The 23,286-nt window shown below is 52.7% G+C and overlaps 1 protein-coding gene across 19 annotated transcripts in view; it reads right to left on the reverse strand.

The window, feature by feature from the left end:
• The window catches only part of FAM193B (family with sequence similarity 193 member B), a 32,810-nt gene extending 11,244 nt beyond the window's left edge, over positions 1 to 21,566 (reverse strand). For 2 of the 19 annotated variants that reach the window (XM_051843663.2, XM_051843658.2), the window contains exons 1-6: positions 21,220 to 21,566; positions 20,198 to 20,382; positions 8,152 to 8,257; positions 6,033 to 6,264; positions 4,632 to 5,007; positions 98 to 299 (exon numbers count right to left, since the gene is read on the reverse strand). In XM_051843663.2, coding sequence (XP_051699623.1) covers positions 98 to 299; positions 4,632 to 5,007; positions 6,033 to 6,264; positions 8,152 to 8,257; positions 20,198 to 20,382; positions 21,220 to 21,447 — 1,329 coding nt within the window. In that variant the 5' untranslated portion in view covers positions 21,448 to 21,566. Of the gene's footprint in view, positions 1 to 97; positions 300 to 4,631; positions 5,008 to 6,032; positions 6,265 to 8,014; positions 8,258 to 15,621; positions 15,683 to 20,197; positions 20,677 to 21,219 lie in introns of those variants that run through there. The other 17 variants (XM_008255477.4, XM_051843661.2, XM_051843665.2 and 14 more) reach the window with 15 other exon arrangements.
• Between the last annotated feature and the right edge of the window lie 1,720 nt (positions 21,567 to 23,286).

Genomic DNA, 23,286 nt, shown 5'->3' on the forward strand with positions numbered 1-23,286 from the left:
CACCACAAGCAAGGGGGTTCTCTGGGGAGAGCAGGGTGCTCCTTTTGCTCACCTTGGCTGGCCCCCAGCCCTCTCTGGCCCGGGCAGACTCACTCACCGCATTGTGGCCGAAGAACTCACAGTAGCAGCAGTCACAGAACTTCCCATCTCGCTGGTGGGTGGAGGACGAGGTGCAGGAGCTTCGCTCGGAGCTGCTGTCCTCTTCCTCGCCCAGCCCCTCGTCCGCCTCACAGGGCTGGGGCAGCTGGCAGGCCAGGCCACTGTGTGCAAACTTGTGCCCCTTGCACCCTGGGTCCCTGCTGACAGGGAGAAAGACAGGGCCAAAGGTGAGAGGACGCCACAGGAGGCTGCAGTGTCTCCACTGCACTGCCCTCCGCCTGTCTCACCGTACACAGACCCACAACCGTCAGCCCACGTCAGCACCTCTCACAACAGCGGGGTGAGCACCCTGGCTGTCCCTCAGGCCCCATCATACACATCCAGACTACTCTCCCGGGAAGCTTCCCTGGTGCCTCCCTTGCTGGCCCCCACTGCCTACACCCCTTCCAGGGCACGACACACTCCCCTCTGTCCTGCTAATCTTTTGTGGCAATGGTCTATCTGCCTCTTAAACTCAACTGTGAAGTCCCCAAGGGCAGGGAGGTGCCATGTCCATCTTTGGTTCCCAGTGTGCAGCGTAGTCACCTTGCACAGAGGTGCTCAGTAAGCAGACACCTGAGCAGGAGGTGGGTTTATGGCTCCTCAGGGTGGTCAGTGAGGCCCCTGTCCTTCCACTTCCCAAGGTGCCTGTGACGGGGTCCACTGCTGCACACCAGTGGGTGAGGCTGCCATATCCACGAGACACCGAGTTGAGGAAAGGCTAATGTGTCTTCTGGCTCATGGCCTGTGAGTTGCTGCCTGCACCATTTCTAACCAACCCAGGTCCTGTGAAAGGTGTCAGGTTCCCCAGTCTGCAGGGGTGGAGGGCGAAGCTCAGAGGGCTCGACTGCCTTGCCGGGCCAGTGGTCAAATGTGGGCCTGGTCTGTGCAGAGCTCACATTCCCCCTGACAGTGTTCTGTCTCTGGATTTCAGGAACCCTGCGGGGGAGGGGGTGGTTTTCTAACAATATTTTCATAGGCTAAGAAAGGATGAGACACAGCCCTGAACTGGGCCATTAGCAGCTGAAGTGCCACCAGGGCCGGTCCCCATGCCAAGGCTGAGGTGGCAGGGAGCTGGGCAGGCCATCATAGCCCCCTCCTAGAAAGAACTTTATGTATGAGGAAAGGGCTAAAAAGGGAGGCCGGGCAGGAGCCACTACCACGGGTGCTTGCACCGTATTTGTTTTTAAAGATTTATTATTCATTTGAAAGGCAGAAATACAGAGAGACAGAGACAATCTTCCATGTACTGGTTCACTCTCCAAATGGTCACCAATGGACAGGGCTAGGGCAGACCAAAGCCAGGAGCCAGGAGCTTCTTCCAGGTCTCCCACATGGGTGCAGGGGCCCAAGGACTTGGGCCATCTTCTACTGCTCCCCCAGGCCATAGCAGAGAGCTGGATTGGAAGTGGAGCAGCTGGGTCTTGAACAAGTGCCCATATGGGATGCCGGCATTGCAGGTGGCAGCTTTACCCGCTACACCACAGCACAGCCCTGTGGTGTATTCTAAAGTCCCCATTCTTCATCTATGAGATTAATAAATTTGTTTTTTCTTTTTTAAATGAAAATTCCTGTGTTGCTGAGAATATAGAAAAATAAAACCCTAAACGGCTTTGATGAGAACTTTTTTCACCCTGAGAAATCCATTCCAAGTGGAAGAATCCAGAAGAGGGAACACGTTTTAAAGACAAAGACATCTTTAGAGACATTATTTACAATGCCAAAATGTTGGGATGACTGCCAGGCTCAGCAACTGGTGCACAGTGAAGTGAGTGAACTATGGTTAGCACTCACCAGCCTCTAAAGCTGACCACTAACAACAGCCCGCAGGAGCACACATGCTGCTGGAGTGGCATGGGGTGGAAACCAGAGGATGCCAAGCCACAGACACCAGCAACGCTGTGTGTTAAAGACGTGTGTGTGGCAGAGAACCATCACGAGGGGCCAGGTCAGGGAGGGCAGGATTTCAGAGTGGGAAAATATAAATACATAACAGACACACAGCTGAACTATAATGTAAAAATACACATCTATCTTCTCCAAAGAATTCACTTTCAAAAATCCAAGAATACTTCAAAAAGTTCATGGAATGGAATTATCTGGGGCCAGTTTGGGGCAGTGTTGCAATGGAGCGGGTTAAGCTGCCGCCTTTGATGCTGGCATCCTGTAAGAACACTGGTTCGAGTCCCCTGCAACCCACAGGGGAGACCAGGGAAGTTCAAAGTTCAGGGCATATTATAAAAAAGTATGCGGGGCCAGCATTATAGCACAGCCAACTGGGCCACTGCCTGTGACATTAACATCTCATGAGAGCCGGTTCATGTCCCAGCTGCTCCACTTCTGATCCAGCTCCCTGCTGGTATGCCTGAGAAAGAAGTGGAAGATGGCCCGGGTGCTTGGGCTTCTGCATCCATGTGGGAGACCTAGAGGAAGCTCCCAACTCCTGGCTTTGACCTGGCCCAGGCCTGGCTGTTGCAACCACTTGGAGAGTAAACCAGCAGATGGAAGAGCTCTTGCTCTGTAACTCTGCCATTTAAATAAATAAATAAAAACTTTTTTTTGGACAGGCAGAGTGGACAGTGTGAGAGAGAGACAGAGAGAAAGGTCTTCCTTTACTGTTGGTTCACCCTCTAATGGCCGCCGCGGCCAGTGCACTGTGGCCGGTGTACCGCGCTGATCCAAAGCCAGGATCCAGGTGCTTCTCCTGGTCTCCCATGCGGGTGCAGGTCCCAAGCACCCGGGCCATCCTCCACTGCACTCCCTGGCCACAGCAGAGAGCTGGCCTGGAAGAGGGGCAACCGGGACAGAATCCGGTGCCCTGAATGGGACTAGAACCTGGAGTGCCAGTGCAACAGGCAGAGGATTAGCTTAATTAGCCGCAGCACCGGCCAAATAAATAAATCTTTAAAAATAAAAAACGATGTCTGGATTTCAAACTTTTTTTGCACCAAAACTAACTTCTAATTCCATTTGCCATCAACTTTTTGAAACTTTCTCTTCTATTAAAAATATAACCTTTCTCAGTTTAAGCTACTTTCAGCAATCGCCCCAAGGGACCTAACTTCTCATTCAGACAGATTTAGGTGCAAAGATGCTATGCTCACGGGCCAGCGCCGTGGCTCAATAGGCTAATCCTCCACCTTTGGCGCTGGCACACCGGGTTCTAGTCCAGGCTGGGGCACCGGATTCTGTCCCGGTTGCCCCTCTTCCAGGCCAGCTCTCTGCTGTGGTCCGGGAGTGCAGTGGAGGATGGCCCAGGTCCTTGGGCCCTGTACCCGTATGGGAGGCCAGGAGAAGCACCTGGCTCCTGGCGCCGGCTGCACCAGTCATTAGAGGGTGAACCAACGGCAAAAGGAAGACCTTTCTCTCTCTCTCTGTCCACTCTGTCAAAAAAAAAAAAAAAAAAAAAAAAAGATGCTATGCTCACCTTATTTACCATGGGTTAACAACAAAAATGTCTAAATGTCAGGAAGGGGGTGGGCGGAGAATAGTAAATTGTGCAGAACTACATAGTAAGATACCGTGCAGTCACTGGAACGTCCTCTGAAGAACTGCCCCTGGGGAGGTGACCACAGTGCAATGTTAAAGGAGAGCTGCCACATCAAACAGCTGTGCCAAAATGCACCTAATTCCTCTTTATTTTTTGGAAAGATTTATTTATTTACTTGAAAGGCAGAGAACAGAGAGGAGAGAGATCTTCCATCTGCTGGTTCAGGCCCACATAGCTGCAACGGCCAGGGCTGGGCTAGGCCAAAGCCAGGGGCTTCTTCTAGGTCTTCCATGTGGGGCCCAAGCACTTGGGCCATATTCTGCTGCTTTCCCAGGCACATTAGCAGGAAGCTGGATTGGAAGTGGAGCAGTTGGGACTCCAACCGGTACCCATACGGGACGCTGGCACTGCAGGCGGAGGCTGAACCTTCTACGTCGGCCCCCTAATTATTCTTTGTATATAGAAACATCCTGAAGAAGACACACCTTAACGTTACAAGTTTATTTTTAGGTGGTGAGAACACTTTTTCCTTCTTCATATATTTTTGAATTGATCCAAAGATAAGGGTGGGCACTCAGCCTAGGGATTAAGAGGCCCAGGTCCCACACCACAGCACCTGGCCTCAGTACCTGGCTCTGTCTTTTTTTCTGGCTCTGAAGTTGTCTGACTCCAACTTCCTGCTAATACAGACTCTCAGAGGCAGCAGAGATGGCTCCAGTACCTGGGTTCCCGCCACCCTCTACGGCAACTTGGACTAGGCTGCCAGTTCCTGGCTGGGGGCCCTTGTGCATATTTGGGAAATGAACGGGCAGATGGGAGCTGTGTCCATGTGTGTCTCTCTCTCAAATAAATAAAAATTTAAAATAATAATAAGCACATTTCTTTTATAATTGAAAAAACAATGAGAAGCCTTATCCTTTAATTTCCACTCTAGGTCACCCTTGGCAAAGTTTTCCAACACTGGAAACGAGCAGGGAGTATGTCCCTCAGGCCACTGGCTTACCTGGGAGTGCTAGGGAGTGGCTGAGAGCCCGGAGGTGGGAGGAGGGGCCCGCCACAGTGCCCGCTGCAGGGGTGGCTGCACCCTGAGAACGGCGGTGGCATCTTCAGGAGCGGCATGCTGGTGGAAGGCAGGTGGGGGCTCTGACACGGCCCTGGGGGGTGGGGGGCGGCAGCGGCAGCCACAGGACACTCTGAAGCCTGGGTGGGGAAGGGCGCTGCCAGGGTGGTGGGCAGCAGGTGTGAGTGGGGTGGTGAGCCGAAGGAGCCGAGGTGAGACGGCATCAGAGATGCTGGCTGGGGATGGTGGCCGGTGGGGCTGTTAGGGGGAGCAGTGAGGTCTGGGTGCTGGTGGTGCTCCGAGACGGGAAAAGCCTCACCTGTGGGTGGAGTGGGGAAAAAAGGGTCAGAGTGGGAGTCCAGAGCAGGGAAGGAAACCCCAGCTTCACTGCCACATCCTGCTTACTCTGGGCAGCGCCTCTTACATAGGAGCCCGGGGGCTGGAGGACTCTAGAGGCAGCAGCATAGCTAGATGGGCTTGAGGAGCCCGGGACCAAGGGAGAAAGCGGCGGGAGTCCTGGCCCCATGCTGCTGCTGCTGTGGTGTGAACAGCAGGTGTGTGTTCTCACTCAGGGTCCCGCAAGGACTTGCTTATGCACAGGTTTTCCTTGGGTCCAGGGCAGAAGCCAGCGAAACAGCAGGCTGGGCTGTACCCTTGGGCCACGTGGATCCAAGCAGCCAGTGGATGCCCGACTCCCCAGGGGCCCCAGAAGGAGGACAACGCTTTGATAAGTCTTTCTGGCTCATGCACCAAAGTAACTGGAATTATGTGCTGCTAAATTCTCCTAATCTGAATATTGCTCCACTCAGAAGTAGGACCAGAAACCATATTTACATAAAAAATCAGTAACCCAAGGGTTTCTTCTCTGGGTCTCTGAGAGTTATCTCAGAGCAAAGGTGGCTTCTACAGCTACTAAATTAGCTAATACTCAGGGCAGCCCATGCTGCCACCCTCTTGTAGAAGAACGTAGTGTTTTTACACCTGCCCCTTAATGAGGCCTGGGGAACCAGGGTCCCCAGGTTGTCCACGGCGCTGCAGGGCTCTGGTGCTACGTGATCTACGTCCTATTTCCCTCAAGGCCTCCCAGGCTCCACTTCTACTCAGAAGGTGCCTGCCAGGCCCTCTGAGATCCAATGTGAACAGCTGTCACAGCCAATGAGAACTTTCCCCTACCAGCAGTCGTGTCAACTTCACTTCCATAGTCAGAGTCTGGGCTGCCCTCGCCTCTGTCACAGCAGCTCCACTTTTAAGTGATTTTAGTACTCCATCACTGGCTTCCTCTGCATGGAAATGTGGCTGTCTACAAGGATGGTTCCTGGGGCTCTCCTAGGCTTGGAGACTCACCCGGGATGGCAGGACTCCCAAGCGAGCTGCCTGGCACAGCCCCACTGGAGTGCGGGGAGTTCCAGAGGCCTGAGAGCTTGTGTGCCGACAGGAACGAGCTGGGATCCCAGTCTCCTGAGTTCCCATGGCAGGAGGACGAGGAGGAGGAGGAGGACGATGAAGAGGACGAGGAAGAGGAAGGGGAGTCACCCCCACAAGACTGCGATTTGCAGGATGTGTGTGACAAGGAGATCTGGAGAAGGGGGAAGAAAAAGGCACATGGTCAGACACTCAACAGTGGGGGTGACCCTCTGTTGCCTCAGCTTACCCCACAGGAGGCCCCTCCTCCAGGCCCCTTACGCCATGGCCAAAGCACAAGGAAGGACAAGTCAGGGCCAGGCTTTGGCTGGGAGGGGGCTGTGGTGCTCCCAGTTGCAGGAGGTGGATTTGGGGGACAGATTGTGGCAGGTGCAGAGGTGACCTGTGATCGAGGGCCTGGGAGAGTGGTGAGGGCATCCCACAGGAGGACAGGAGTCCTGGGAGAGTGGTGAGGGTGTCCCACAGGAGGACAGGAGTCCTGGGAGAGTGGTGAGGCTGCCCACAGGAGGACAGAAGTCCTGGGAGAGTGGTGAGGCTGCCCACAGGAGGACAGGAGTCCTGGGAGAGTGGTGAGGGCAGCCCACAGGAGGACAGGAGTCCTGGGAGAGTGGTGAGGGCGGCCCACAGGAGAAGAGGAGTCCTGGGAGAGTGGTGAGGCTGCCCACAGGAGGACAGGAGTCCTGGGAGAGTGGTGAGGCTGTCCACAGGAGGACAGGAGTCCTGGGAGAGTGGTGAGGGCGGCCCACAGGAGGACAGGAGTCCTGGGAGAGTGGTGAGGCTGCCCACAGGAGGACAGGAGTCCTGGGAGAGTGGTGAGGCTGTCCACAGGAGGACAGGAGTCCTGGGAGAGTGGTGAGGCTGTCCACAGGAGGACAGGAGTCCTGGGAGAGTGGTGAGGGCGGCCCACAGGAGGAGAGGAGTCCTGGGAGAGTGGTGAGGCTGCCCACAGGAGGACAGGAGTCCTGGGAGAGTGGTGAGGGCGGCCCACAGGAGGACAGGAGTCCTGGGAGAGTGGTGAGGGCGGCCCACAGGAGGACAGGAGTCCTGGGAGAGTGGTGAGGCTGCCCACAGGAGGACAGGAGTCCTGGGAGAGTGGTGAGGGCGGCCCACAGGAGAAGAGGAGTCCTGGGAGAGTGGTGAGGCTGCCCACAGGAGGACAGGAGTCCTGGGAGAGTGATGAGGGCGGCCCACAGGAGGACAGGAGTCCTGGGAGAGTGGTGAGGGCGGCCCACAGGAGGAGAGGAGTCCTGGGAGAGTGGTGAGGCTGCCCACAGGACAGGAGTCCTGGGAGAGTGGTGAGGCTGCCCACAGGAGGACAGGAGTCCTGGGAGAGTGGTGAGGGCGGCCCACAGGAGGACAGGAGTCCTGGGAGAGTGGTGAGGGCGGCCCACAGGAGGACAGGAGTCCTCGGAGAGTGGTGAGGCTGCCTACAGGAGGATAGGAGTCCTAAAGTGCCATCAGTCCCGAGTCAAGAGAAGGTCTGCAGCGCAATGAGAACGAGGAGACTCTGGCCACCGTGTCTCACAGGATGGCAGACTCAGATGGCCCCCGGTTATCTCAAGTGAGACCATTTCAGGCCCTCAAAGTGTTCTCTCTGCAGCACTAGATGGCTTTTGAGCTGCTACAGAGCTGAAGGCAGCAGGGTCCCACGAGAAGACGGGATTATACTCCACCAGTACCTAGGAGTGAGCCCTCATCCTGCACATAGACTCTGCCGAGGGCCTTTCCTCTTCCCCTAAACGTGGACCCGAGCCACCAGTGCCGTCAGGGCAGCCCAGCGGCCTCTCGGCGCCCGGGTGTGGGGTGCACCAGGAAAGCCACCACAGAGGACGGGGAAGGATAGCCTGCCTGCTCTGGGGAGGCGGCCTCCTGTATGTGGAGACTCCCTGTCAGCGGTTACCTACCGCCACTGCATGCTCTCGACCTGTCTGTCTTTCATCTTCCTCCATGCTCTTTCGGCAACTCTGGCAGACCCACAGAGGCATCTCGCCTAGCAGATTCTTGACGAGCTTTGGCATGAAGTCAGGGGGCAGCTTCTCACCCTGCAACACCAGTCCATTTTGTGAAGGGCCTTCTTCCCAGCCTTTCCGTTCCCGGTGACAGAGCAGGCAGCAAGTCTGCACAGACTGGCTGGCGGTGGGGGGGACCTGTCCAACAGACAGAAACAGGGTTTCCCAGGAGGGGGAAAGGCTCTCCTTCGAAATGCTGCTACCATTAGTGTTAGTGATGCCACTTATTCCGTGCCAGGCACTGGGTTAGGCACTTTATAGACATAATTTAATTTTAGTCCTTGTAACAGCTCTGCAAATGAGGTGTTCTTATTCCCATTTTTTTTAGATGAAGAAACAGATTTCAAGAAGTTAAATGAGTTGCCCAAGATTACAGAGCTAGCGAACGGCCGAACCCCAGCGAGTCTGACTCCAAAGCTCGTGCTCAAATGTTCTAAGGCCCCGAGTTCAGCTCTTAGAGGTGAGAAGAGAAGCCACCCCCTACCCCCAGCATGTCTAGGACAATTCTCAAGCTGCCTGTACAGCCTACAGATGAACCCACTCTGGCGGAAAGCTTCCAGTCAACGGAGAACTTGGGAGAACCTATGGGTTTTCTTAGCGCTGTACCATTCCTTCAGGACTGCGGCAATGTTTTGAAGGAGGGGTTGGAGAGCTAGTCAAACAGCATCCACTCGATTGAAAACGAATGGTGTGGGAGCTGAGGCAAGGCAGACTCTGGCGGCGAGCATGGTGCAAAGAACCTGGGCTTTAGGGTCAGACAGACACGCAGTGCTAATCCCTGCCTGACCACGTGTCAGTGGGGTGACCTTGAGCAAGTTATTTAACTTCTGTGAGCTCCAGTTCCTACCTACCTTGCAGAGTTGTCGTGAGGATCATTGCACAAGCAGGCACAGTGCTAGGCTGTGCAGGCCCATACGCAGGTCCAGCACACAGCCTTATGTAACCTTTTTTTTTTTCCCTTCTTAGGAGAGACTTGACCCAGAAGTCCAAGTGTACAGGTGTTCTTTCACACTGAGGGCTCCTGACCAGGAGGCTGACTGTATTTAATGGCCCCAGTTATTCCCATTCCCTGCTACATTATAGCCCCCTCCCACTCACACTGCGCTTGGCCACGTCACATTCTTTGGCCAATAGGATGCTAGCAAACTCACTGCCAGCAGCAGTGGAAGAGTGTGCGTGCCCTGCTTGCTCTCTTGCGTGGCTGGCTTGCTTACTCTGGCCCCTCTGCCCTAACATGAGAGCATGAGCAGGGTGGCTGCTGGGGAGATGCGAGAGGAGACTGAGTCTGAGCAGAGACACAGGTGAGAGCCCAGCTGAGAAGAGGCTACACCTTCCTGCATCAACAGCAACACCGGTTTGGCCTTGGCCTCACGGGAAACTGTAAATGGTGCTGTTTTAAGTCACTGAGTTCTGGGGTGATTTATCACACAATTGGCCCCTGATACACCCTTCTAAATTTACTCACTATGAGATAACATGTATTTGCACAGGCCTAAGGGAACAACAAGGGGATAATCTTCATTCTAGCAATAAAACAAATGCTATCATTTCTTCTGGCATGAAAGTACCTCACAATGAGGTGCCATCAGAGCATCCTATCTGTAATGTTACACTTAGACTGACCTCAGTCCTTGACCTTTGGTCCACCAAACGGTAGTACCAGGAGCCTAATGAAACACTGGGGGAAGCACAAGGAACTTGGGGAAGTGTCCCAGAGAAACTTTCTACGTGGAAATCAAAGCAGACACTGCTGAAATAGTTCCTGCCAAGGCCCACTTCGGTGAGCCAGGCAGTTGCTCTGTGAGAGCTGCAATGGGAACTGACGGCAATGGGTGGGAGGCTGATGGAAGAGGATACTGTTTGGGTAAGTTAAGTCAGAAGAGGCTGTTCTGAGAACTGGCCCAAGGAACCTTTCATAGGTACAAGGTTTCATAGTAACTCCAAGTACAGGAGGTAAGGCTTGTGTCCAAGCACCTCTCCCTATAACGATGATCATATCCTTAGACAAAAACAAGAAAATAGAATTTTCTTTTTTTTTTTGGATGTTAGGTTCTAAAGTCATTATGCAAGATGAAAACCTTGGATGAGTAAGATTATTCTTAAAGTCCCTTCCACGGCATGCAAAATACACTACACATAATTTTGTAGGCATGCCCAAGCATTCCAATGTCTAATATATGAGACAAAGTACAATAAACATTGCTTCTCTTTTCAAAAGCAGATGTACAGGGGCCAGCGCTGTGGCACAGCAAGTTAAGTCATGGCCTTCAGCGCTGGCATCCCATATGGGCGCCAGTTCAAGTCCCAGCTGCTCCACTTCCCATCCAGCTCCCTGCTAGTGGCTTGGGAAGGCAGTAGACATGGCCCAATTCCTTGGGCCCCTGCACCCATGTGGGAGACCTGGAGGAAGCTCCTGGCTCCTGGTTTTGGCCTAGCCCAGCCCAGCCCTGGCTGTTGCAGCCATTTGCGGAGTGAGTCAGAGGATAGAAGATCTCTGTCTCTCCTCTCTTTAACTCTGCTTTCAGATAAAGATTTTTTGGGGAAAAAAAGAAAATATGTAATTCTTATGAGTGAAATGTGTGACCAATGTGACTGCAGGTGGTGCCAAGCACTTGTGGGAGGGGTTGGGGCACAGTGGGGAGAACACTAGCTTCGGCATTAACCCTGGGCCTCCCGTCACTGACAGCTGCCTGAAGCTGGACAAGTTCTTCTTAAGCTGTCTGCCTGTCTGTAAGAATCCAATGTGCTAAGGCTCCAAGTCCACTGCCAGGTGCAACATGTGGCACCATGCGACAACATGATGGCGGCAACAGGGAAGAATAAATGTCACTGTGTAAGAGCATGAGGATTTTCCGCGGGCCACGAATTTAAGGTGGCTTGTTAGGTATCTTCACCTCTGCCCTCAACCCCATGAGGTGATCCTGAAGTTCCACACACTCTCAGCACCTTCCCACTTCTGCACAGACATCCCTCTTTCCTCTGTTTACCAACACATGTGGCCAGGCGGGCCTAGCTTAAAGGCCAGCCTAAACAGGACGGTGGTCCTGAGGGTTTTCCCAGCGTCTGGGCTGCCGTGCACTCTTGCCCGCTCTGACCTCCCAGCACACTGCCCTGGCAACAGCATTTGTGCCTTCCATTGCAGTCCCTTCTACTAGGCTGTGCTCCCAGGTGAGAAGCACCAGCTCTGACTCCTGTCTGGATCCCTCACAGTATGGCACAGGGTGAGGCTCCGAGCACAGGCTGAGCTGGGCATGTGGTAGCAAAATCAGACGTGTGACATGTCCCCACAGCAATTCAGCTGACAGGCAGCTTGGTGAGACACTGCTTGAAATGACCACTTCCTGCACAGAAAGGCCCATTTCTCCACCCCGGACCTCCACCTGCAAAGTTCCAATCTCAGGTGTGGAATCCATCCTTCACATATTATAATGATACCCTCAGTAAATGGAAACATAGTATGACTCTCTGCAGAGCCAAACTAGTATACCAAATAAATGAAATTAGCCATTAATGGAATTAACTTTACAGGACAGAGTGGCTTCTCAGTTTAAGAAAGAAACCAGGGCCCAGAAAGCAGACTAAGCTCTCACTGAAGCAGGGCTGCCACTCCCCTGGCATACAGCTGTTAGAGGCTAAGACATGGGCGATGTTGACAGTATAGCTCGAGGGGTCCAGGCAGCCGGCACAGTCTGCTCACTAGGCTCCTTGGTTGCTCTGCTCTTACTAAGTGTGCACTAGAGACCAGTGTACCCACGATCCTGAGTTTGGTCAACTTAAGTTCAAACTGGTCCAGCCAGTTTGGAGGGGCCACCTCCAAAGCTCCTGTCTTAACGCTAGACCCTGGTGCCTAACGCTGGGCATAATGCCTGGTGGAGCCAGGAACATGTCTCTGTGATATTTTCATTCCTGCAATGGCCAGAAAGGGTGGTGAGAATCCTAAGCCCTGTTCCTTCAGATTTTTGCTTTGATACAGAGAAAAGTTCTTGGTTCAGAGTTCCTTTTGACTGTGACCTCTTGCCATTTTTCAAATTTTAGCATTTTTGACTCCTTATGCCTGAAGAGTCTGTCAACCCAGAACTTGCTGTCCTCAAACTCTATTTTTAGCACCTGGCAAGGTATCCCCTCACAATGGTCAGCCATTTACTGTGTGAATGAAAGCCAATTATTTACCTCCATCACAAAGGCTGATGGAAATGACTGATGCTGGCATCCCATATGGGCGCCAGTTCCTGTTCTGGCTTCTCCACTTCTGATCCAGCTCCCTGCTAATAGTCTGGGAAAAGCAGCAGCAGATGGTCCACTCCTGCCACCTGAGTTGGAGACCTGGATGAAGCTCCTAGCTACTGGCTTTGGCCTAGCTCAGCAGGGGCCATTGCGGCCATCTGAGGAGTGAACCTCAGTGAATGGAAGATCTCTCTCTTCCCTGGCTTCTTTCTCTGTAACTCTGACCTTCAATAAATAAATAAATAAACCAAAACAAAAAACCAGCAGCCCAGGGCAACAACTAACTGTTCAAGCTCACCTCAATTTAAATTTCAGAGCTGCTGAGGGTACAGGAGCAGGCTCAGGCAAAAGACAGGAGAAAAGCAAGGAAAAGTTCTAGAGGTTCTGCTGGTTTGGGATCTGTCCCAAAATGCACCAAGATAATTCTGATTTACTCTGAGCAATGCCAGAACTTCCTCTGGAGAGTGTAGGGTTCCTTGCAGGAGATTACATCCCCAGAGTAGAAGGAGCCAGAACCCAAGAATGGGGCCAGTATCTGCAGTTATTATATCCAGGAGTTCTCAGCAGTTTGGCCTAGCAGTTAAGATGGTCATATCCCATATCAGATGCACACCTCCAGATCCGGACTCCAGCTTCTTGCTAATGCAGACATTTGCTAATGCAAAGATATATACTCAAAAAATAAACAAAATGAGCCCATCATCTCAAGGAAAACAACTACTTGTGGTCAATGATAAATTCAAGCTTTCTGATGGAAGCTGGAGTTTGGAAAGCTTGTGACCACCACCAAATGAGCCTGACAGCTTCCTAAGACTTTGCTGATGAAACTGATGGTGACATTAACACATTATCTCTTGGTATCAGAAAATAGGATGGGAAAACATTTGGATGATCAGTGAACCTATTTCCCAAATGACAGGAGCATATTACAAAGTCAGTGGTCAAGGATCCATTTACAGCACATGTGCGGGGGTGGGCAGGTGTCCTGAGCGCTGGTGTGGCAGCTACCACCTGCCTGGGACACTGCACCACATACTCGAGTTCCAGGTTTAACATGGGGCCCCACTTCCAGCTACCACCTGCCTGGAACACTGCACCACATACTCGAGTTCCGGGTTTAACACGGGGCCCCACTTCTGATTCCCGCTTCCTGCTAATGCGCACCCTGCCACTACACAGGAAACCTGGACTGAGTTACAGGCTCCTGGCTTCAGCCTGGTCCAGCCTTGGCTGTTGTGGGCACCTGGGGAGTCAATCAGTGGATTGTCTCTTTCTGTTTCTCTGCCTTTCAAATAAAATGAAAATGAAGTGCTAAACAAACCAATGGATTTTAATATAAACGAGTAAAAAACCTTCACTGATAGGTCTCAGATTTCAAAGAAGAAAATCATCTTGAAAGGCTACTAAAATACTTTTCCCTTTCCCAACTATATGTCTATGTGAGGTTGGATTTTTTTTTCATATTCTTCAACCATAATAGTGTATTCCAGCAGACTGAATACAGGGGCATATGAGAATCTAGCCTTATTCTATTGAGATAGATAAAAAGAAATTTGCAAAAATGAAAACTAGACTATTCTAAATTTTTATTTTAGAAAAGTTATTTTTTATAAGAAATTATTTATGATAGTTTTATTCTTAAATGTACTAGTGATTATTTTTAAACTTTCTCAGCTTTAATATTTACTTTGGTAAATATCAAGATATACACAATATAAATACAAGATCTTCAATAATTCTGAGGAATGCAAAGGGGTCCCAAGATTAAACACTGCAGGAGTTGCTGATCTGGACAGTCTCTTGTGGCACTTGTCAGCATGGCTGTGCATTAGGCAGTACTGGTAACAACAATCACAGCTCGCAGCACACTCTGGACAGCTCGTTGGTGGCATTACTTGATGTTCCACCTTGGCCTTGGGCCCACCATTTGGAAAGTCAGAGAATTACCCTGGTCACCAGACAAGACAGCTGCCAAGGACTGCTCAGAAGCTAGACTGAATTTCAGCACTCATTCTGGTCTCATTCCTCCTATGGATTCCTTTCAGTCCCAAGGGTCTGTGTACATTTGTCCAGGATTTCCCCAAGACACATGCTGTACCCACCCAGCTGCCCTGGGGCTAGAGCTCTCTGTTCTCTCAAGGCACCCAACTCCAAGGGTTCCTGGTCACCAAGGCAGGCAGAAGACAACAACAGTAGCTAAAATTCCCTTTGAAAAGCAGAGAAAATGATTCCTCCCTAGCCTAGAAAAAACTCACCAGGCCAGCTACCGTCATTCATTCTTACAAGTATCGATTTGTTCCTTTACTCAACAAATATTCCTCAGAGCCCCCATTTGTGCCAACCATTGTACTAAGTGCTGGGAAACATTTACTCCTTGGCAAATTCTTAACTCATCCACTAAGATCCTGGGTCAATGAAGCTTTTGCTAGAGCAGGCTAAGGAGAACTCATTGTTTTAGTACAGCACCTACCATAGCATGCCATAAATATATTCTGTGCAGAGTCGCTGGTAGAATGTGAGTGCTTTGGGGCCAGAGAGTGGATCTTGGTCATCTAAGTATGCCCAGGAACCTGGGCTTGTCCTGGGCCTGGCACATAGCAGGCATTCACTGGATGAATGAATGCACACACACAGGATTACAGTCCATCTGGCACACGTCTCAGCTGCTTGACACAAAGGACAGCCACACCAACCCCTTCCCCAGCATGCTGTGCTACAGGCAGGCTGTATCACTGAGTCCCTGATGAGAGGGCCATCTGAACTAAGACACTGCAGACCATCCTGAGGCCGGCAGCCAGAGCTGCAGGTAACTCTCAGGAGCTGACAACTCCCCTCAGTGCCCTGGAGCAAATTCCCACTGGGGTGTGGGCTCAAGCCCTCGCGGGAGGTGGAACAGCTGCTTCACACCACAAAGCCAGTCTGGAGGAACCTCTCTGGGTGTACAGTCGAGTCGAGGACAGGGCAGTGAGCCTCCACCCCCACAAGGCTGACATCCTGGTGCAAGAAGCCACTAGAAGGCCCACGCTGCTGAGTCCCCCGCATCCTCAGGCCAACTGCCACTCCGCTACTCTAACCCAAGCACAGCTTTCACACGGCAGGGATGCAGAGCATGAACTTTGGAGACAACACAGCTGTGAGTTCAAATCCCAATTCTTCCCTTCAGCAGACTCTTAACAGTACCCAGTTATCTAAGCCTTAATCCCCTCACTCCTGAAATGGGAATAAAACCATGCTTCACAGAGTTGTGAGGACAGAAGGAAATAAATTACGTAAAGTACCTGGCCTGGGCCTGGCACACAGTAGGTGCTCAATACCCGTTAGTTTCTTTCCTCTTCTGCCCTGGAAGAAATGACAGGGAAACTTACTAAGTGAGACTTGCCCAAACCAAATTTATTTCTTGAAGCACAGGATAGAAGACTAGACAAGTGACCCTCAAGGCCTCCTTGAACCCCCAGGTCCACATTATATAACATGACTGTAACTCCCTAGTAAGTCCCTGGGGCCCTTCTTTCCACCTTTGTTTCCATAGGCCACTTTTCAGAAATTACTCATTTCAGAATGGAGAAGGAAATCACCAAGGGAGCTAAGAGCCTTGAGTAGGGACTCGGAGGCGGTGGCCTATGGGTCTGCGGCATTTCCTCCACAGGCTACAGGACGCACAGCTGTCCAGCTGGGGGCAGCCTGCAGTGAGAACGATGAGGGTGAGAGCATGGCGATGGAACCGGAGGACACAAACCCAGGGCACTCCCCCCGGAGCATGTCTTTCCTCAGCCTCTCCACAGCCTGCCCTGGAGGACAGTGAGACATCCCTTTGCCCAGCCACACCACCATGCATGCTGCTCTCTGCCTCCTCCTCCTCCGTCCCAGGTAGAATGAACTGGACTTTGTTCTGGAATGTTCTAACACTTTTTAAACATATTGCTGGAAGAGATGATTCTAGTGGTTGAAATCCATCCTTTCCACAGAAATGACTTTTCAAGGGCAAAGCCTATGTCCCATGAGTCACTGTGTTCCTGTCTTGTAGCAGAGGCTACGGCACACAGTGGGCAGGGGGAGAACTGGGCACACAACGGAATCTTAGCAGCTGGAGCATTCTGTTCACAGGACACCTGGAGGACTGCAGGAAGGTTGCATGTTTCTTCTTAAACTAAGGGTGTTCCTATGCCTGCTTGTGGAAAAGCCCTCCCTGGGGAGTCCCATTCTTTGAGGAACACTCTGGGCCTCCTCAACTCTTCAGTTTCCAGATCCAGCCACACTCAGAATCACCTGGGGCAACTGGACAACAATAGATTCCTGAGATCCAGGCCTGGAGGCACATTCTTCAGGTCTGACAGTGCCCAGCAAAGCAGAGGCTATGACAGCCAGGCTGGGTTGAGGGACAAATGGCATCAAGCAGTCACTACTGCCTTTCCCACAGAGAATTACCTCCTTACCTGCTATCAGAAAGAACTTTGTGTTCACTTTCCTTCTTAAAACCTTTCATGGCTTCGTCTCTGCCTACAGGATGCAGCCCAAACCTGCTAACCTCTTCAGCCTGATCTCCCAGCACTCTAAAAATGAGCTGGGCAGCTGTCCTCTCTGGGTCTTTGTATCTATCATCCCTTGGTTAAGACACCTTCTCCTGCCTTGTCCCCTGGAGAACTTGTGCTCAGCCTTGCAGGCTCTGAGAAGCCTTCCCTGACCTATCCTTGAGGTCACCATGTCGTGGGCATGCTCAGTGCCAAGCATCCACAGCCACCACTGATCACAGCTCCCACTTGTGCGAAGCACATGACACATGGTACTTGTACTGCTGGACCCTACCACTGACCCTGTGAGCCTGGATTCACTGTCATCCCTGTGCCTAAGGAAACAAATGGAGAGGCTGAAACACTTCCAAAGGTCATTTATTAGGACCCAGGACTCAGAGGATGCAGAAGTTATACCTTCTTCCAGCATCAACGCAGTTATCATATACATATTCTCCAGACTAAAAGCTCTTGGTGGGCAAGGGTTGTGTCTGATTCCTCCCTGCATTCCCAGCTAGCCCAGGACCTGGGACAGATGAGGGGTCACTTAGTTTGCACAATACACAAACGCCAGGCGAGAGGAAGCCAGGGTATCACAGCATGTGTGCAATGGCTGGCCTAAATGGTGGCCACCAGCCTGGCAAAGCAGTAGGGGCAGGTAAGAGCAAAGTGGGAGAAGTCTAACTTCTCTTATTATAGTTTAAGAACCATGTACAGCACATACCTTAAAAATGACTTAAAATCCCTGCTCTCAAAAATGCTAGGTGTAGTAAATGAGAGCGTTAGGATCCTAATCATCCACCTGATATCAGACATTGAGATTATAGCTCAGGGGCGTTTTAAGGAAATAAAAAACTGAAAACCCTGAGTGGATGGGTCATCTTAAAACCTTTGGCATTTCTGCAGTTTCTACTGGCTGACAAAAAAGCAGCAGAGTTGGCAGGATCCCCTGTTCTGTATCACTCCCTCCAAGGGCAATGGAAGTGGCGCAGGCTGGGTGGGCAGGGATTATAAGGGGAAGGCCCCCGAGGACAGGGCCTACCTCATCCACCTGTGCCCCAAATAAAGGCCCTGGCACAGAGGTCATTTTGATGCTTGCTGAGTGAATTACACTTAATGAGATGGTTTTAATAAAGACACTGACTGATCACCTGCTCCAATTCCTTGAGGGAGCAGCTTTACTCTGAGCAATGGAAGAACTGGGTCTCAAGAGTCCCTTTAAACGAGCCTGGGCAAAGTCCCAGGGGATGCTGCAGAGTGCTTAGAGGAGGGGAACACGAGGTGGAGAAGGGTAAGCTGAGCCCACACGATGTCTCCACACCTGCCCCAGTACTGGTGTATAGTCTAGCAAGTCTCCTAGGGGCTCACTGTGCACCTGGACTCTTGAATGGTCCAAGAGAGACCAAAGACAGCGGGCAGGGCTGGCAGGCGAGGGCACTCAGCTGCGGATGTCCCACTGGCACAGCCCCGACACCTCTTGGGGAAGTGCCTCTGCTTCCTAGGTCTCAGTGGGCTGCTTCACACTCTTGTACAGTTGTTGATGAGGTTGAGAGGGGGAAATGGGCCCACAGCCACCAAGGTGGGAGAGCGCGCTGGGAGTTCAACCCTGCCTGCACCTTCCCTCCCTCGACTGCTGCTTAAGTTGCTTTCTGGTTTTGTTCTTCCCGCACTAATAAGGCAGCACCTGTTTTGGTCTTGTTACATCATTAAAGAAAATTTGGGTTCTCAGTGAACAGCTTCATGTGGCTTAGTGGCCTGAGACAACAGAAGGACAGCCTTTGGGAACCCTAATTAACCTTGCACACCTCTGGGTCATTGAAAGAGAACCAGCGAGGCCTGTGGGATCATGGGACCCAACGAAGGCAGATGCTGCCCAGACTGCAGTGACTGCCTGGTGGGTTTGGACCCAGCATCGCCAGATGTTTATAGAGTTTTAAGAAGAGGCACAAAACCAGACCTGTGAGAAACCTTGTAGTTTTCAAAATATTGACTCAAGTTAAAATAAAAATTAAACAGAACAATGTGTATACTGAGACCTCATCGCAAGTCTGTGGACTGGAAGTGGTCTCATTTGCTGCCTTTGGATTTGGTTCGGCACCTGGCATTGTATTTTGTCTCCTTTACCTGCTCTGTGGACATAAGACAGGGTTATGAGGGTTGTGGGAGCCAGAGATCCCCATCAAAGGCATGCCTGCATCCACAGTGGGGCACAGTCAGAACAGAGTTTGCCCGTTTATTTCACCTCTGTAGCTGTGTTTCTTTTTTTTTTCTTTTTTAAATACCTTGTAAAAATCCCCCAAAGTACTCTGAAGTGGGTTCCCCCCCATCCTTTTTTTTTTGTCTGAAACCTGCAGTGGGAGTCATTTGGGCAGTGGCTTTTTGGCCTGAAACCTATAGTGGGAGTCATTTGTTTAGCTGCTCTGGGTTTCTGTTTCTTCATCTGAAAAATAGGGTAATAATAGGTAGATCCTTTGTTAATTTAGTTTGTTAATCACCAGGCTAAGGGCTACAATGGTGACTGAGATGTTTCCTGCGCTCTCATGGTTTATATACAAAAGCAGACGAATCATTCGATCAATAGTCAACTCCACATTTGTGCTAAACACTGGGGAGAAATAGCCGGGTGGCAGGAAGCTAGAGGTAAGGTGTGTGAAGTGCCTGGCATGAATAAATGAATCAACTAGCAGGTCAAGCAGTGGGGTAGGTACACGGAGTGAATGGAGCTTAACAGCACTTGGGAAAAGGCATGACCTTAATAAAAATGGAACGGTCAAGTCTTCAGCCAAGCTTTTTGGCTCCTCTATGTGGCAGGGACCCTAAAATGTTATATGGGCCAAACTGGAAGGAGACAATGTCAGCTCCCCGGGGCCCCTTATTCTCCCCTTGTTGATTAGAAGGGGAAGCAGCCCCAGGGTTGGAAGCAGGACCCAGGAGGTGTGGGGTCCAACCTGGGTATCTCCCTGGGGGAGGGGGTGTAGGAAGTCAGTTTTCTGACTCTTAATTAGTGGTGGTTTTCATTAGTTAAAAACCTCTATGTGATCTGAGACCCAAAGGAGACCAGCAGAGAAACTGGGTTACAATCAGCCCAGGTCCTGGACTGAGTCATGCGTTCTCATTCTCCTAGTTATTTCTACCCCGTATCAGCAAGGCTCTGGGCTAGGCGTGAAGGATCAGAGATGGAAGACATTGAGTCCCCGTGGAGTTCACAGTCCAGTGCCGGGACAGAAACATCAAGAGCTACCAGCGGGAAGCAGAGAGCTGTGGACACGGACGGGGTGCCTGCCTTAACCGGGGAGGTCAGGGAAGGCTTTCTGGGAAAGGGACCCCAAGCGGCATCCCCACTCACATGCACAATTCCAGAGATTCTACTAGAAGGCTGTCAAGAGCCATGCCTTCTGGCTGCACCAGCCTCCCAGAGTCCCCTGCTGCCCGATGCAGTGTCTGCAGAGCCAAACGCATCTTCCGCCACGCCTCATCCTCATCCGGCGCTGCATCCGACCCTCCAAGACTCCTGCAGGAGCCTGCCTCCTTCTGCAGGCTCAGCCAAAAGACCAACTCAGAACTCTTTTGTCAGAGCAAGCTGAGGGCGAGCCACCCGCCCCGGGGGCCACAACCCTCCCACGGCAATTGTGGCCCGTGCCAACCCCGCCTCTATGTGAACACTGGCAGGGTACCTCCTATTATCTCCTGTGATCAAAAGAATGTGACCTTCTTCCAGGTGGCAAGCTGGAAGCTTTGGAGAATCCTCCTACTGCTCCCTTTCAGCAGGATTCGCCAAACCAGGGATCTGAGGGTCGGAGTGGGCCGCCTTGTGGGACATGGGTACTGGGGAGAGAGGGCAGGTTTCACCTCAGGGCAGGAACCCCACCAAATGCTATCTGCTCCAAACGCTCTGGATGCCAGGGGCACAGCTGCTCAGGGGCCAGTGGCTGCAGGCAGTGCGGGGGAAGGAGTGGAGCTGCTCCCAATGGGAGAGGCCAGGGACTGCAGCCTTGCAAGCTCCAGCGCCCGGAGACGGCCTGTGGGCAGGTGGGGGTGCAGGTGGGCCGAGGGAGGTGGCGGGCGCATAGTTGAGCTGTGGCCTCGGGATCACAGCCCAGTCCCGGGGTGGGTGGACAGCCAGAACGTTTAGCCTCTGGCAGTGGGGAACGGCTTCAACCTGGTCGTAGGAGGACGGGCAGAGCCTCGCCTCTGGGGAGAAGGGTCCATTCTCCACTCCTGCCCAGGGAGAGACAGCCTCAGCCCCCGACTAGCTCCAATCCCAATCCCAATCCCAATCCCAGCCCCGGCCCCGGTCCCGGTCCCGCCCCGCCCCGCTCCGGGAAGATGAAAGCCCGGAGCCGCCGGAATCGCCTCGCTCGCTCCTACCTGCGGGCCGGGCGCCAGCTGGGGCTCGTCCTCCTCCCTGAGGCCGTCGCGGTCGGGCTCGGCTGGCGCCTCCGGGGGCCCTGCACCCGCTCCCGCTTCTAGGCTCGGCGGCGGTGGCGGCGGCGGCGGCGGCGGGGGCTCGGGCGCTTGGGGCTTCTGCAGCCCCGTGGCCCGCGCCCGCTCGCGCCGGCCCGCGCCGCCGCTGGGCCTGCTACGCCTCCGAGTCATGCTGCCGCGTTGCCGCTCCCTCGCTTCGTTCACGCCGCTGCCGCTGCCGCCGCCGCCGCCGCCGCTCCCCACACAGGACAACAGCCAATATGGCGGCGCCCGGCTCCCCTCCACCCGCTGCCAGCAGGTCAGAGGGCACGCGGAGTCCGCGCCGCCGCATTAGCCCCCGAGGCTGCCAGCGCCATTTTGAATAAGGTCATCACCCGGAGTTCCGTGGGAGAAAAGCGGGGCGTGGGGAGACGCCCTCCCCATGGCGGGACTGGAGCTAGCGACCTGCGAGGGGAACGTGGGCGAGGCTGTGGTGGTCCATGTGCCCTTAGGCGCTTAATAATTGCCCGTTAAATGGATGAGTGAATTCATTTCTGCGGTACTTTCACACTCCTCACTTGACTCCTCTCTTAACACAGAGAAGCGGGTAACGAGTTATCCCATTTGGTCGCCAACCTTGTATAGAGAAGGTTGCGGGACATTTTCCAGCCGGCGCTCCTGGCCCATGTGGGCAGCGTGCGGGGACAGCGGGTTCCAGACGCGGCTGGCTCTGCCTGAGTCGGCGGGGGCGAGCCACGCCGGTTTGATCAGTGCGGGTGCCCGGGCTCCTGCTCAAGAAGTGAGCAGAGAGGGTTTGGAGGACACAAAGGAGCCTTCAGAATGGCATAGTGATGAGGTGCACGTTTGGCGCAGCGGTTGGGCCCAGGCTTGGGACGCCCACGCTCCAGCTGCCGGGGTGTTTCCTGCTAAAGTTCACCCCGGGAGGCAGCAGGAGATGTCTTGGGTGCCTGCCACCCACGTGGGAGATGCGGCCTGAGCTCTGAGCTCCTGGCTTAGGCGTGGCACAGCCCTGGCTGTTAGGCGTTTGGAGTGAACCAGTAGAAGGGAGATCTGCCTCTCTCTTTGTGTGTTTCTGCCTTTCAAATAAATAAAATGCATTTTTTAAAATTTAATAATTATATGTGTAGTTGTAAAAAAAGGATTTCCCCCTCCCTTTGTTTTTGTATGTAATATATGCACATGAGAGGCAGAGTTACAGAGAGAGAGAGAGAGAGAGTTCCTCCACCCACTGGTTCACTCTGCAAATGGCCACAACAACAGGAGCTGGGCATGTCTGAAGCCAGAAGCCAGGAGCTTCTTCCGGGTCTCCTACACAAATGCAGGGGCCCAAGGACTTGGGCCATCTTCTACTGCTTTCCCAGGCCATATTAGAGAGCTGGATTGGAAGTGAAGTAGCCAGGCCTCGAACCGGCACCCACATAGGACACCTGTGCTTCAGGCCAGGGCATTAACCCAGTGTTCCACAGCACTGGTCCCAGGCAGAGACTCAACCCACTACGCCACAGCGCCAGCTCCTGGTACACAGCCGTAGAACATTTTGGGTGCAGGTCAGTGGTGTTCTGAAACGGCGTGGTGGTTGCACTGCTGTGTAGAGTTGCTTCCCTCTCATCGGAGGCAGGATCCTGAAGAGCTAAATGGAAGGCTCTGGAGCTCTCCTTCACAATCAAGAACATAGACTGGAAATAGCTCTTCATTCTGCACAGGAATTATTAGTGGCCCTATCAACAGTTTGAACGAGGCAGGTGAGTCACACTCTGTGTGGCCAGAGTGGAAGAAAAATGGCCTTGAAGAAGGACAGAGCCTTTTGGTCAGATCCCAGTTACTGACACTCATCTGGATGTGGTCACCCTGGGAACACACTGGCACATTGTTGCCATCCGACAGGCAGCCAGAGGTATAGTGTGGTCACCCTGGTAACACATGAGCACCATTGTTGGCATCCGACAGACAACCAGTGGATAGTCAATGCTTGTTCCATGCAGCGGTCCCCTATTGTCCTTGGGAAACACG

The sequence above is a fragment of the Oryctolagus cuniculus genome, chromosome 6 (assembly GCF_964237555.1).
Source record: "Oryctolagus cuniculus chromosome 6, mOryCun1.1, whole genome shotgun sequence".
Taxonomy (NCBI): domain Eukaryota; kingdom Metazoa; phylum Chordata; class Mammalia; order Lagomorpha; family Leporidae; genus Oryctolagus; species Oryctolagus cuniculus.